Raw genomic sequence first — 15233 nt, 5'->3', positions numbered from 1 at the left:
ACGCGACCTAGGTAGTCCGTATACTAAGAGTTGAAAAATCCCTGTGATTTGTCCATTACTATGGAATAAATTTGGCATCCAGTGAAATGAAAAAGGGTCTTTCACTGACATGATTTTGTGTCCCTGCTGCTGCTGCTGCTGATATTGAATGTATGTTAATGATTGAGGGTTTACTTGTTTGGCCACACGGGAGACTTATATCAGATGCTTGAAACGCAACGAGCCCAAGTTGCATAACTACAAAGAACTCAACAAAGCACCAGACTAGCAACAATGCACCAATCCCAATTCCACCGACTAGCATGCACTAAATCATCAACATTCAACATCCCAACCCCATTCTCAACCAGGACATTCCACAACCTCACCTGCAAAGCCACCGGCCATCCAGAAATATCCCAGAACCTCGAAACCAACCCCCTGGTAATCGCCACATCAATCAAATCACGAATCATTAATTTCTGCCGCTGACTAGGCCCCCATGGCCAGATCTTTCCCACAGCCCTTTCTAGCGCAACGCTAGCGTAGTACGAATTCTCGGAAGTATATGTCTCATTCCTAGACAACTGATCTAACGGGGCATCGAAGAACACATCCCGGCGGTCTCTCTCCGCAGCGACAATAGCAAAAGGGGTATTCCCTGTTCCGACGACAGTTATTGCACCGAGAACCAGAGATTGAGCGGTACCGTTCCAATATGTCAGCCAACCTTGGGAGCGCAGTGGTTCCAGATGCTGCATTAGAACGGGCCAGATATCTTTACCATCCGTTTTCATGTCAATTAACAATGCGAGGGTTGTGTTGGGGTTTGCGTCGAATACGCCGGTTGGTTGCGCTGAGGGGGGCGTATCAATATTTTGGCACGAGAGGATCTTGAACAATGGATCAATGTAGAGGGTCTTCAGTGTACGGTCGGGGGATAGCGATCGCTTTTTATGCCCCACTAGTAAGTCTTGTGAAGAGCTATCTAGCCAGATGTCAGCTTCGACGCCGGTACAGCCAGCGGCGAGGGCATCGTATAGAGGGACGCGACGCCGGTAGTCATTGTGTGAATGACATGGGATGGGGATAATGCCCTGGCTCCAATCAATGGGCCAGGGGGAGAGTAAAGAGACAGAGTCGGAGGGTTTCTTCCATGACTTGGTGATCTGGTGAAGTCCGCTGGATGACTCAGTTGGAGTAAGTCGATCGATGAGTACTAGGACCAGTGCGAACCATACTCTATTGCCGAGGGTAAGTAGATGAAGACTATATACCTTGTGGGGTTGTACAGAAGACATACATCAGTGCGAGTCCCCCTATGGCCGTAGTGATGATAATAAATAGTACGATGCGATTTCTAAGCGCCTTGTTCTTTGTCACTCTAGCGACATTTATGAAAGATTTCGAGTATAGAGCAATGCGATCCATTGTGAGGCATTCACGAGAACTCGGCGATGAGTAAATTACCTCTTTGATTTTTCCATATCTGCCTCGAGCGGGGTTTCTCAAGTGTACAATCTGAGAAGAAAAATCTGTCCATAGTAAGCTGCTTCACCGCTATCCACACATCAACCATGGAGGGAAAGGGGAAAAAGAAAAGAAGAGAAGGAGAAGGAGACAGGGGGCTTCTCTTTTCCACTCCCAATCACTCACCAGTACCAAAGCCAAACACGGTGAAATTCTCCAACACCCGGGAAAAGTGGCAGGACAATAGCGGCATTGCAGGCCATTGGCTTTCCTCGTGCCATAACATCCTGCGCATTGATATCAGCATTGAAAAAAGAACCGACGCTAGGAGCAAGAACAGCGTAGCGCATATCAAACCAGGCCAAAGCAGCTTGATCCTGTCTCTCAGCTACTACCCCACAATATCCTATAGAACATCTCTCCATCAATCAAACTACATAGAGAGCAAACATCCTATCTCATCACACACACGCTTGCGCAATCTGGACATCGACCCCTCAATTAGATGCTGTATTATTGATGGATTACATCCATCTTATTTTGTGTCCAAGGTATATGCAAGGGAACCGTTTTATGGCCGGCCAAGCGTTATGGTGTTAATCTGCAGAGACCTTGCGTACCAATGACTTTCTCGGATTCTAGAATGCTTCGCGGTGGGACACCCATGATTGGATGAGGAATAGAAAACCTGTAACGACGTGAGCTGTATGTCCATGCTCCATTCTTAAGTAGATACTGTCTAACTACTGGGGAGTAAATAAGAAAAGGGCTGGAGAAATCGAAAAGTCAGGGGTAAGCACTTGAGGCATAGGGTTTTTCTTTCTTCTTTTCTTTTTTCTTTTCTTTTCCCTTTCCCCCCTTAATCTGTCGGGTAGGTTTTGAAGGCTCAAAAGTATGTGAAGCAACAATAGATGACTTCATGTATATTGATTACTACGTGGGGAAGTCCATGTGGCGGTAGTAGCTCTTCAGAAGACAGAAAGGATAGTGTGTCAATTGAAACAGGGTGATCCAATGAGATCCAAGTCGGATTGGAAATTTTTGCATCTAACGAATCGTATATATATCCAAGTTACAACCACTTCACACCAAATATACATATACGCTCAGTAACCAATTGCCCTGGCTGGACTCGGATCCAGCAAGCAAAGCACAGTGACACCTGAGCACTGTCTAGAAAAGAAAAGATAAGTGATGCATGTAATCTTCACGTGGAAAAATGTGTATATATACCCTTCCACGTGCGTCCATGCAAAGAAACGGTCGCCTGACGCCCAGGACCAGCCTTCAGCTTCTTGTCAGGCGCCTATGAAACCGGTAGGCCGTTGGTTGGCTTTTCCATCTCGTAGAATAAAAGGTATACCTCTTTCTGCATCCCCAAAACGTCTGACGTCTTACATTCCTTGACTTTCTCATCCGAGATGCGCCACCATCGATCGTTTGCTTTACGGCGACGGCGAAGACGAGAGGTAGGGCCCACAGAATCCACAGAAGTACCCGGGGTTATGCGATCACTCATGAAAGATGGCCGCGAGCTGGACTTGCTCCACCGCCCACCGTCAGTCGTAGGGCTCTGGGCATCTGATGTTGGCGATAAGTTCTGTTTGGATCTGTAGCGGTGACTCTGGAAAGAAACACGAGAGCTTGATGACGTGCTTGGCCGGGGTGCCGGGGATGCCGGGGGGTTCAATTGTGATGTAGCTGTAGGAGACTTCTTCGTCGAAGGGGATCGCGAGGGGGCCGGAGACGAAAGAGACGAAGGGGATGTTGATGATGTGGAGGTCGAGATGCTAAGGGCTGGAGGCTCTGCATCCAAAGAACGAGTTCCCAGGTGGGGGCTCGGTACTTGCGATGGATTCGCACTTGTAACTCGACTCTGTGCATACGAACTAAAAGCATCCGGCGTTGAGAATGGCGGATAGAGATGGTTTCGTCGGAAGGATTCGTAATGGCCGCTGTTGTGACTGCCCTTATGGCAGACGATCGCCAGCAGCTTAAACCACTTTTGGTTCAAGATACCCCCCAACGGAAGTCGTTCAGGGAAGGCTACCTTGGCCGCGTTCTTGGTAGAACTGCTCTGATCGAAAATGGACCTTGAGAGATGGATCGCAATTATTTTTGGGAAGACCGTTATGCGCATATGGCGTGCAATTTTCCGCTTTGGAGCAACCTCTGCAGGTGGGAGTTTAACGCCTTCCAGCGGGCCCTCTGGATCGGTTGAGAGAGCGTTTTGTATTTTTTGAATTTCTACCTGGAGGTGCTGCTGGTCTTTTAACCCGCGTGTTTGACCTAGCTCGTGCATTTTTATTTCTAGTGCATGCTGCAGTCGGCATCTGTCACATCGAAAGTCGTCGATGTATTCGGTCTTGAGCAGACCGTCAAAACACGCACTGAGAGTAGTCGAGCTCTTTTGAGGCACTTGTAGCGTCAAATTGACAAACGACGTCTGATTAGGTTTGTATTTGTAGTGGCAGGATTGGCATTCAATTTGAGACTCTAGCTTCCCTTCAAACGGAAAGCCACACTCATTGTCAATCTCGTTGAGTTTGGTGTCAATAATTGCTGGTAGACCATTCTCGGATCCGTCGTCAATACGTACCTCGATTTCAGACGGGCTCTTCGCAGGTGTGTCATCTTCGGGGTCCTCGGAAATTTCTGGGGCCGCGGGAACCTCAATAGGAGCCTGCAATCGCTGTCGGGCTTTGACGCCGGCATGATATTCATCGCAAAGCCGTTCAGCGACAATCTGCAAGAACTCCTGCGCATCCTGTTGATTTCGGCTAAGCCGTGTCCGGTAGGCGTATTCGAGAGCCTGGATGAATGGCCGTGCTGAAATTGTTTTCTTGTAAATCGGGCGCTCATTCAACCGGTCTAGCATCTCTTTCAAAGCCCGAGTAATAGTGCCTTGCTGCAACTCCCGGGCCTTTTCCGGCTTCTCGCCGCTCGCTAGCACTTTCACATCCGGCAAGGTGTTATAGACCTCTGGGCCATCCAGCTCACGCCGATGAATCTCTCTAATCAGATAAACACGTAGGTCCCCCAGACCAGCAAGTGCCTGCAGGACCGAGTTGATGAAGCAGTCATTAGCGGGGTTGGATAGACCGACAATGCTCTTTTTGCGGTTACTGTCGCTCGACTCATCTCCATCAATTGTGTAGTTAGGGCCGAAGACGTAGAATAAGGCGACAGCGGCGAGTGACGCGCCGGCCGCATATGCGGCGACGGTGGTCGATTTTTCTTGCATCAACTATATACGGAAGAACCCAATACGAATCCCTAGCATAGGTCGACAGTCTCTCAGGCTAGCTAATATCCGTATCCCTACCGTTGCTCCATTGACAGCAGCAGGGCTATGACCGCCAAGGCGCGGGGAGGTTCTCAAGCAGACAGAAATCTGGCGCCAATTTAGTATGGGAATTGTCGGGAATCGAGCGCGTGTATATAGAAAAAAAAATCATAAATCCAAGTTTGAAGTATGGCGAACCAAAGGTCTCGGCGTGTAAAATGAGCTGGCTGGCGTGGAGGTCGAAGTTTCATTCCCATCGGCTACACCGGGAGAGATAAATGGTCAGCTCTCTGTCTCTTCCCTTTTGCCTTTTTTCCCCATAAACCCGAGGATGTGGAGAAAATGGGGTAAGGGAAAAGGCAGAAGGATTGGAGAGCCAATCGACCACCTTGCAGAGACTCACAGTATGTAGTATTTTGCCAGATCAACAGTTTTCAGAGTCGATTACCACTCCATCGTTCACATCGACTTTGTAAATAATTGGACTTGGTATCGAAGGCATGAATACAACTCAGCTTTGTATTTGCCGGGAGGAACTTTTTAATGCCCGGAAGTTCTTCAACGCCGAATGGCCGTCCCGGTCCGTTTCACCCGCAATACAGCGTATGTAACGATCGGCTTGCATTTACACACTACTAGTTGCCCTGTCGTTCTCCTGTATCATCCAGTTCCTTGGCGGGGGATTTATTGACAAAGTACGACGAAATACTCTCTGAAGCTGCAAATATTTAGATAGTACTACTACGAACCCGACTCCTCGGTCCAAAAAATCTCCTCGAGTCAGAAATGACGATGCCAATTTGATCGGCACACAATGTGTTCATGATCGACATGGCTTGGTTTGACCAAATAATTCGCTCTAATTACGGCTTTTCCCGATGTTTCTCCATCACTTGATTCAAAAAAGGAAGAGGGAGTAGATAGTTTGTAAACCTGGCTTTTGTGCACAAGTCGCCAAGACCGCTCGATCTCTTATATGTGATCTATTCATAGTATCATTCCGAAAAGAATATTAATGACATGGTATTATTTTGTTTTGATGAGCTGATCTACAGCATCTCGGTAGATCGCAGGCGGCAATCCAGGCAAGATAATTTTTTTCGGCCATCTAGGGCAAAGTGGCAACCTTCTCCCGGAACAATTCTTCCGCCTGCGTCCAGACGCGAGCGTTCGCCCGATCATTCAACTGCAACAGGCTGGGCAGCAGTGCTTGACTGAACATTTCGGAGCTTTCGCGGGGGAGGAGGGAGGGGAGGTGATCAATACTGATCACACTGAGACGGGGTCCTGGTGTTCCCGCTGGCAGGGTGACCGGTACTGTAGGCTTGTCGAAAGTGGTAGTAATATCGTACACAGGGATGGGATTGTTCGGGTTAGTGCTGCATCAAGTAGAAGTTAGTGAATTGCAAAGACCACCAAGGTCATGCCAAAAGAGAGACTTACGTATCGGCGCTCACGTCGCAAATGACGGACAAACGGCGCTTAGGGGTAGAGAGAGACTCAACGTTGACAAAGTGAGGGATCTTCGTAGAGAGGTAGATGCAGTTGACGAAAATATCGGCATCCTCGACAATTTCCTTGAATGGACCGCCTAATCTTACGCATTAACATCAAGCTGGTCAGGAGCCCACATGGTAACAAACCCTTCTTCGTCTCTTCAAGATCCCACTGTATAATATCAGACTCGGGGATACCAACGTCCTTGACAAGTTGCACAGCACCGTTGCCGCAGCGTCCAAGCTACGCATCGTCAGGATCAGTTATCTTGCCACGAAAGTAGAATGAAGAGCGCACTCACAGCTCCAATGACAAGAACTCTGGGGGACCGACCGGACTGCTTTTTGCCAGCTTCCAGAGACTCCTTCACGGACTGAATCAAGAGATCTTGGTTAGCGTAGGGGACCTCACCGGGCAAAGGCTCACCCTCAGGGTGAGTCAATTGCCAAGCCCAGTTCTTAATAGCCAACGCGGAGCCTGTCATTCTTCATCAATATTGACTCATTGGCGCTTCAACGAAGGAAAAATACACACCAGCATAGCCAGCCGACCATCCGAAAGCTGTGGAACCGGAGATTAGTATCGCTTGCAGACTAGAGGTAAAATTAAATAAGGAAAAGGGGCAATGATTTCTCACCAGCAACTCTCCGTCCCGTATCATCAGTGAGGAATTCCAGATCCAAGAGGGCTCCGCCTCCGCGCGGCCACCGACTGAGAACCTTCTCCCAGCCTCCCTGCTGCTTATAGCAATGGGCAAAGGTAATATGAACGTGCTCAAGAGGGAAGTCATCTTCGGGAAGTTCCTTGAGACCCAAAACGTATGCATCCTTCGGGGCATCCTTCACCCAGGAGCCCTCCTCAACTAGTGGGGCTCCGACCTGTTGAACGGGAGATATAAGTATTCGTCTGAGCACGGAGTAGGGCGAATGAAAATATGTACCTTTGCGAATTCCTCATCTGTTATTAGGAAGAACATGGTCAGCCACCACATCGAAAGAAACTCCAGATCGACCACCTACCATCAAAGATTCGCTGTGTAGAGCGCTCTACAGTCACCTCATAGCCAGCATCCATAAGGGCTTTAGCAGTAGTTGGAGTCACTGTGGATGAAGAGTTATCATTCCACTGCCCCAGTTGGTGTTCAATGGCAGAGCGACGGATGCTGTATACTTACAAGCAGACCGAGCCTCGGCGGGCTTGGTTTCAGCACGAAGCCAGATCTTGTTGGAAGACATTCTGTTTCTGTTTCTGTGAAGCTCAATTGACCAACGTGAATAGAGAGAAAAGAAGAACTGCAATCTCCTTGGGGAATATTTATAAACCGATAGGCTGTTTATCTCAATGGGATGACACACACTTTCCCCTCTAGTACTGATAGTGGGGGAGGGACACCGGATGTTTTCCCGCTCCGGAGTGGTGACTCAACTCAAGAGGGTGGAATCTTGGCCGATGTCGGGACTAGGCCACTCCCAGCTTGAACTAACCCCGAACCAGGTTCGTACAAGCTCATCATGTATATGATTCGATTACTACAATATATAATACTGTTGCTTGGACTAACTTATTTCGAAGTCCTCCCAGAGGGTTTATCCCTAATGATCTCGTGCAGCATGAAAAAGCAGATTGATTCATTCACAAGCTAGGGTCTTCTGATAAATAAAAAAGCATTGCTAGCGAACATAGCCTTGCGCATACATAGGATCTGCTAAACAACCAGATTAAGGGAAACATACAGAAAAAGATAGAAGCATACAGCGGTCCTGTACGATGTGGATGTTCGCTGCGATACCACACAAAAGATCAGGGGGAAGCCTTAGTCCGGCTGCGTGTTCGACTACCGATACCATCTGTAGGAATTACCGTCTTGGCCAAGTCCTTTGCCTTCTTGGAACGGCTTGCCTTTTTCTTTTCTCCGTTCATGTCAGGAACTGTGGAAGTACCGTTCTGAGTTCGCTTTCCGGTAATCTTCTGCTTCTTCTTTACAGGCTCTGTTGCGCTCTTAGCCTTAACCTTGGTTGTGTCCGCAGGTGCAGTGGTCGACTCGTGTTCTCGTTTATCGCCGGGTTGTGCTGTCTTGTTGGCCACGATGGCCTCCTTTGGTCCCGCACTTGCTGCAACAGAGCCAGGTCCACTAGGCTTGGATTCCTCAGTGAGTTTATGTTCCTTGGGAATCTCAGTTGCTTCGGCAGGCTTCTCTTCGGATGAACCATCTGATTCCACTGGATTGATCGGGGTGCTGTCCCCGTTGGTCTGCTTCAGAGTAGCATCGGTCGTTTGTTTACCAGTGCTAACTCCAGATGTGACTGTAGCATCTGCTTCATGAATCAGCCTATAAAATGATGCATACAGCTATAGCCAAGCGATGCTGGCACTGATGGTGGGAACTGGGATCATGTGAGTCACATGTTACGGTGTCTGGGACATACCTGGGGCTGAAGGTGGGTTGATGCTGCCATTTGGCTCAGAAGACATGGTGATAGATGGTGTGAACGAATGTGAGTAAAAGATGCCTCTAGTAGTCGTGGACGGGCCAAGTTTTAAATTATATGTGGTCGCAAGTAACAAGCGACCTTGAAGATAGACGAGTGGCGGTCTACAAGATTGAGATCGACTTGTTGAGAGGTGCGAGATGTAGTAGAAGGTCACAGAAGGTTGTGAGGTGAGGTTGCGCGGTGATATTTACTAAGGTCAACTAATCCCCAGCACGCTAACCTGTTTCATACAGAACTCAATCGTGGACTGTTCCGTCAGCAAACGCCAATTAGGAAATGGCATAGTAGGGTTACCCCCGAGGATCAGCTCGAGGCGCACACAAGCCTTCCCTGTATTGATTGTGTCGCCAGGCATGATATGTAAGCGTGCCAAGAAGAGGAGAAAAGGCCTCCATTAGCGTGGCTGAGTGGATCAGTATGCGGAGCAGCTAATAGCGTGTTTCGGGGTAACCGCCCACGATACTGTATGCGACAATGAATTGTCACCTGCAGATCCAGGTTGACAAATCATTCGCCTACTTCCTAGTTTGCATGCATACTCCGTATAAATCAATCTTCAAGCCATGGAGAAAGGAGTGTAAAATTTCACCTAAATGTGGGGCTAAAAGGCCATTGCTTTACGAAATCTGCTGCTTCGGCGCCAAATAGCAACGGTTACGCATATCAAGCCAATGCCAAGTCAAGCTCTGTCAGTAAATCTTCTCTCTCTGCATAAGCGCGCTGATTTGTTCCGGATACACTTTCCGAGTCAGCTTTCTCGAGCAGCTGCTGTTGCAAGAAACGTGCCAGGTGTAAAGCATCCCGTCGATTGTTCTGATCCACGAGAAGATGAAGAGCATCAAAGCCGGCGCGCATAAAACTTTCTCGTTTCATTTCTACCAACGAGTCCACTCGGCCAGGAGGTAGTGTATCCACGAACTCAAGAAATGGTCGGGGGTTGGGATGAGTGGGGTGATATAGCGGAAGTGTGGCTAGCAGACATGGTTTCAGTGACAGTGTGGAGAGGCTTTCGATGTACTCTTCGTAGATAGACCAGTCAAGATCTTTCGAGCTAGACCGTGAACTTTGTATCAAGCTCTCACATAAGTGAATGCTTGCCGGGCGAAACAAGGATTTCCAGGAAAGGTTGGAGACCGCATTATCCCTCGACATTTGCATTTTGCAAGCCTGTAGGTAGTCTCGCATGGCTGAATTCAACCCTTGACCGTATTGGGTTTCGGCGGCTATTAAATCAACTAGAAGATAGCGAAACACCTGTTGCGCAATATTCTCTGGCAGTTTGCCGCTCTGGCCTCCAATGTCATGATCCGCTAGCATCCTGAGCCAAGTCAAAACCACTCCTTGAGATCCTTCCGCAACTAAAAACTTTACCAAAGTAGTGGTTGCTGCTCGGGATTTAAACAGCATCTTCCTTGCCGGTGTGTCGGAGGCAAGCCACCAACTGACAACCTTCGATCCAGCTCTCGAGTCTTTCATGGCCTTTACAAAGCCACTTCCGGTATAGCGGCTTGCCAGTAGCATCTGAGATTTCAAACAGTCGCGTAGAGTCGGCAGCGTTACCGAACCTGAGGCAACCAATTCATCAAACACAACCATTGGTTCTTTTGCGAGTCTCTGCTGTTGTCTGCTTGCCATTCCACCATTGCGATCAGCAGCAGATTTCGAGGGTACTATCCGAAACAGCGGATTGTCCAAGATAGCTCGGAGATGTCGATCGGTTGCATGTACAGACGAGTTTGGATTCTCCGGGATACGATCCCCAGAGTCCTCTCGGTCTGAGGGGACCCTTGGGGGGTATTCCCGATCGAGTTGACGACGGAAGGAAGACGTAAGGGCTTTGAGGAGTTGCTGCGATTGTCGAGGGGTACGGGGTAGTGGAGGGTGAATATTAGACCAGGGTTTTAAACTTAGACTCGACGTAGGTTTCATGACCGTAAGAGGAAGGAGTGGGGAAAGAAGGAAAAGATAAGGGATGATAATATAATATAAGAATCAATGGTGGTTCCAGTAGTCTCATCTACTATCGGCAAAATAATGCTTTCTATTCAGATCAAGGTACAGAGTATGGTATGGTCGTACCGAAGGGGGGCGGTGAAGGAATGCGAGAAATGGAAGGGAATAGATTGGATCAATAGGCTCCGATTGGAGACTAATCAAGAGGTAGTAGTAGAGAGTACTACCAGTAGGTAAGGTAGGTACACTAGTAGTACTAATAGTAGTACTGGTAATCTTTCCTACACGAAAAGTGTAATCTCGATCACCAACCAGTGTTTGGCAAAGAAAAATCAATGACGAAATGCCTGAGGGTTGAAGTTACTTTCTAATCACTCGAGGAAGTTCTTTAAAAGGCGTCACGCTAGATCGAAGCGTTCCAGTGCAAAGTCACGGGCTCCCGCCTGATCACCCCAACCAACAAAGTTAGCGCCGCTCGCTAAATGGGCGACAAAGTTGCCTCGACGGTCGCTCTCCCTGCCTGGAGTGGAGTTCCAACACGTCGGTCGGACTGAACTTGTACCTAAACTCGTCTCGTACTTTACCTATTCCTCTTTTTTAAGTGTCTCAAAACTCTTCCAAATTCCCTTCTCTATTCCCATATAATCTATGCTCATCCTCTATTAGCTTTTTTTTCCTTTTTGTTTATTTCCTTTTTATTCAATTCTTTCCCCTCCCTCCCCTTCCTTAACTCTCAACTCGCGCCTCCAACCCCAATTCGGGCGGTCCTTGTGTGCGCCCTTGTGGTTCTGGCGCTGACCTCTCTCGTGAGGCTGCATCTTTGATCATTACCTCTTTTTACCCGCTTTTTCTTCCCACTAGCCGCACCTTGTTTTCCCACACCCCCTTCGTCCAACCTCCGTTCTCCTTCTACTCTCTTCTCTCCATTCCGGAGAATTACCAGATTCCCATCAGAAGATATGTCTGAACCTCAAACAAGGTCATCTGCCTCCCGTGGCAGGGTATCCGCTCGTGGCGGTCGCGGTGGCTATAGCTCTAGAGGAGGTCGAGGTGGTAGCAGATCTGCAAAGGCAGACAACTCAGACAACACACCCACTACGTTCGAAGATGAGGGAGAAATCGGTCAGATGAAGAAGAAATATGCAAACACTCTACCCATGCTAAAGGAATTGTTCCCTGACTGGACGGACGAGGATCTCGTCTTCGCTTTGGAGGATGCAGACGGCGACCTCGAGGAGGCAATTGATCGCATAACTGAAGGTTCGCCGTCGATCTCGATCCAATCACTTGTTTATTGTCACAAACCTGGACTAACGTTATCACTTGTGATCTAGGTAACGTCTCTCAGTGGGGAGAGGTAAAGAAGAAGACTACAGATCGGAGCCGCCCCAAGCCAAAGGAGGCACAGAGCACCCCGACCGAGTCGACTACTGCTCCCATCCGAGGAGGCCGTGGACGCGGTGGATTTGAGAGCCGTGGAGGACGTGCTCGTGGAGATCGTGGCCGTGGCGGCCGTGGCGGTCGGGCTGGTGTCCATGCCAATGGCAGCCGCCCCGAGAAGCCAGCCGCTCCTACCACGGTGGAGACAGCTACCCCCGAGGCCACAAAGATCGAGACAGCAGCCGATGCTGAATCTACAGTTCCAGAACCAGCCGATGTCTCCAAGGAAAGCCCCAAGGATGTGTCGAAGAGCAATGTGATCCCCGAGGGTACCAAAAAGGGCTGGGCTAGCTTGTTCGCGAAACCGGCGCCTCCTCCCCAACAGAAACCTACTGCTCCCGCACCCGCTCCAGCTCCAGCTCCAGCTCCGGTTCCCGCACCCGCTGCTGCCCCTGCTCCTGCCCCTGCCTCCGCTCCCGCTCCCATTCTTGAGAAGCCTGCTGCCGAACAAGTGTCCGAGCAGAAGGAACAGAAGGACCAGAAAGAACAGAGAGAGAGGAAGGCACCTGAACCTGCTCCCGTCCCCATCCTGCCCCTAGTTCCTGTTCCGATGGAGAAAGCACCTGAGCCGGCTATCCCTCAACCACTCGGAAAGCCTGCTGCTCCTGCTGCGGTGCCGGAAGTCGTGGCGCCTAAGGACGATTTGACCAGGACGAATCTCGCGCAGATCCCCGATGTCTCTCCCCCGGCCCCTACAGCTACCGCGGCCAGCACTGTCGGTAGCGCTCTGGATGCCAACAATGCTGCCGCTGCCGCAACGCCCACCCGACCTGCACCTGCCTACCCAACAAGCGCACTGAAGCACAGCGTTCGGGCCCCGGGTGCGCAGCGCCGTGTGATGGAGCAACAAGAAGCAGTTGTCATGCCCGGAAACCATGCCGTGGACCGGGCTGCAGTGCAGTTTGGCAGCATGGGATTGAACGGTGATGCTGCCGACGTCGATATCGATGAAAACCGCGAAGATGCTGAAACTCGTGCTCAACCTCCTCAACACTCCCCCGTGGCTCCTCGTGCCTCCTTGCCTCCTTCCACTCAGACCCAGGCTCAGGCTTCGACCGAGAGCCCCGCTGTGTCGCGCCCAGCGCCTGGGCTTCCTCCTGTTCCTCAAGTCTCTGCTGCCGACTCTTCCTTCAACGATTTCGCCCGCTATACTGATACTCACAAACCCTACGACCCCTTTAGCCAGCAGGTGACCCAACCTCAACCTCAAATCCAAGAACCATTTGCCAACCAAGCTCCCGTCCAGCCAACTGTGTCCACTGGTAGCGAGTATTCTCCCTTCTACGCGGTTGACCAGCGTCTCCCTTACAACTACTATGGCACATATGGTCAATCCCAGGATGCCACCGTTGCCCAGAGAGCTGCCGCCGGATTTGGCGTCTCAGGTGCGGAGGTACAACCCCACGTACCTACCACTCAGCCTCCCAGCCGTTATGGCCATGTCGATGCACCCAACAGCGGCCATAACACTCCCAACCCTACCCTTCCCGGCGCTACTCAGACCCCGACGGCACAGCACATGCCCGGCCAGGGCGCTCATACCTACGGATATGGATACCCTTATTTCTCCAACCCTCATTATGCATCGTACATGAGTCAGATGAGTGGCGGACACCAATATGGCCGGAACCGTCCTATGTATGATGATGCTCGCAGATACGACGAACACTATATGCCCCACACTGCTCAGTATGGCTATGGAAGCCAGTATGGTCCCTATGGCAAGGCTGGAATGTACGGCCAGCCTCACGCCTTTTCTTACGATCACTCTTCCTCGCCCGCAACTACCGGCAGCTTCACCCAAGCTATGCCCGGCCGTGACACTGTCTACGGCCGTACCGGATCTGCTCAACCATCAGAGAGCCAGCAGTCTGCGGCAGGCTCGAACTCTTTCGGATCCGGCATGTCGGACGTCTTTGGTCGGTCCCAGGGTGGCTTCGGGCAGAATCAGCCCATCTCCCAGCAGCCCCCAGTAACTACAGAGGAAACGAAGACCTTTGACACACCCAAGGCTGCTGGCCCCAGCCCTTCTCTGGCGCAGGCTAACCGCCCTGGCTCCGCAACCAACAGCGTGCCAGGTCAGCCTCAAGCTCAAACTGGCCTTCCTCCTCTACAAGGCCAGCAGGGTCAGCAGAGCTTTGGCACCTATCCTCAACTGAACCCTCAGTATGGGGGTCTAGGTGGCCTTGGTGGACACCAGGCTGCCGCTACCCAGTCCCACCACCAGGCCACTGGATACAACAACTACGGCGGCGCTGGCTTTGGTAACTATTATGGCAACTCCGGTCGCGGTGGCTGGGGAGGCAATTACGGTCACTAAATGATGATGACGTTGCATTTTCCTGGATGACGGAATCCATATTTACTTGGCTCAGGGGTGGTCACCCTGGATCAAAAGCTTTCTATATTTCGTGTGTTGTTACTTTATGTCACTCTCAAGTGTGTAATCTCTACTCTCCGTGGGAGCTTGGCTGGCTTTTTCATTGGACTCGATTTGTTATGCAGGGTTGCGCTCATGATGTTGTATTGAACTGGAAAAAAATGTTACCTTTCTGTTTCCCTTTTTTCTTTTTATTATTACTTTCCTATTTGATTCTGTACGGTTTCATGGCATTGACCGATGTCTTATGTTTGTTCTGAATTTCCATGATTCTCTTTCACGAAATCTTACTTCCCTTTTGCTCTTGTCTGCCTTGCATATCTTCCGCTTTCCTGTACTACATATTGGGGTTCAGTTGGGATTACATCTATGCATTGACTGGGTTACGACAGGGAATGGGGGAATAAAGAATGCAAGAATAAAACCGGGCGGCGTTATATCGTGATGGCCAGCCGAAGCAATTGGGTTCACTTACCGCATGACGTAGAAGGTAATAGTTTTGCGACAAGAATAATCAACGGCTCTAGGGGGTGGGGGTGGGGGTGCGCCTCTCCCAGCCTCAAAATTATACCGGGGTTCCTATACCTGACCGGATCCACTCTTCAGAGTAAAACGAAAAATCGTACTATTCTATTTATTGATCACTAGCTTACCGCGCCTCCTAAAGATTGCAAATGAGCATTGCCCGGGAGTAAGGAGGGCATATAGAACGAGTGTTATACCGACGGCCAGGCAC

The 15233-nt window shown here is 50.0% G+C and overlaps 5 protein-coding genes across 5 annotated transcripts; 1 reads left to right on the top strand and 4 right to left on the bottom strand.

Annotated features, from left to right (window-relative positions):
- Positions 1–248: 248 nt before the first annotated feature.
- Positions 249–2113, bottom strand: BDW43DRAFT_320027 (uncharacterized protein; the record flags this gene model as incomplete). Its single annotated transcript, XM_032049006.1, has 3 exons — positions 1636–2113; positions 1283–1514; positions 249–1221 (listed from the first exon to the last, which is right to left on the bottom strand). The coding sequence occupies exons 1-3, from the start codon at positions 1754–1756 to the stop codon at positions 249–251; spliced, it is 1326 nt and encodes a 441-aa protein (XP_031899616.1). The 5' UTR covers positions 1757–2113.
- A 642-nt stretch (positions 2114–2755) lies between these two features.
- Positions 2756–7467, bottom strand: BDW43DRAFT_320026 (bifunctional saccharopine dehydrogenase/ubiquitin carboxyl-terminal hydrolase; the record flags this gene model as incomplete). Its single annotated transcript, XM_032049005.1, has 10 exons — positions 2756–4696; positions 5862–6114; positions 6179–6326; positions 6379–6475; positions 6534–6709; positions 6767–6793; positions 6870–7110; positions 7173–7189; positions 7252–7332; positions 7407–7467. 10 exons carry the CDS (start codon positions 7465–7467, stop codon positions 2756–2758), a joined length of 3042 nt encoding a protein of 1013 aa, XP_031899615.1.
- Positions 7468–7773: 306 nt separating this feature from the next.
- On the bottom strand, positions 7774–8951 carry BDW43DRAFT_103241 (uncharacterized protein). Its single transcript, XM_032037797.1, has 2 exons — positions 8659–8951; positions 7774–8544 (listed from the first exon to the last, which is right to left on the bottom strand). The coding sequence occupies exons 1-2, from the start codon at positions 8702–8704 to the stop codon at positions 8033–8035; spliced, it is 558 nt and encodes a 185-aa protein (XP_031899614.1). The 5' UTR covers positions 8705–8951; the 3' UTR covers positions 7774–8032.
- A 436-nt stretch (positions 8952–9387) lies between these two features.
- On the bottom strand, positions 9388–10653 carry BDW43DRAFT_311848 (uncharacterized protein; the record flags this gene model as incomplete). The annotated part of the gene is made up of 1 exon (XM_032047259.1): positions 9388–10653. One exon carries the CDS (start codon positions 10651–10653, stop codon positions 9388–9390), a length of 1266 nt encoding a protein of 421 aa, XP_031899613.1.
- Positions 10654–11232: 579 nt separating this feature from the next.
- On the top strand, positions 11233–14958 carry BDW43DRAFT_278556 (putative RNAPII degradation factor Def1). Its single transcript, XM_032042184.1, has 2 exons — positions 11233–11937; positions 12012–14958. Exons 1-2 carry the CDS (start codon positions 11637–11639, stop codon positions 14435–14437), a joined length of 2727 nt encoding a protein of 908 aa, XP_031899612.1. The 5' UTR covers positions 11233–11636; the 3' UTR covers positions 14438–14958.
- The last annotated feature ends 275 nt before the right edge of the window (positions 14959–15233 follow it).

This window comes from Aspergillus alliaceus (assembly GCF_009176365.1).
Source record: "Aspergillus alliaceus strain CBS 536.65 unplaced genomic scaffold BDW43scaffold_26, whole genome shotgun sequence".
NCBI lineage: Eukaryota > Fungi > Ascomycota > Eurotiomycetes > Eurotiales > Aspergillaceae > Aspergillus > Aspergillus alliaceus.
This window is presented reverse-complemented; position numbering and strand designations above follow the sequence as displayed.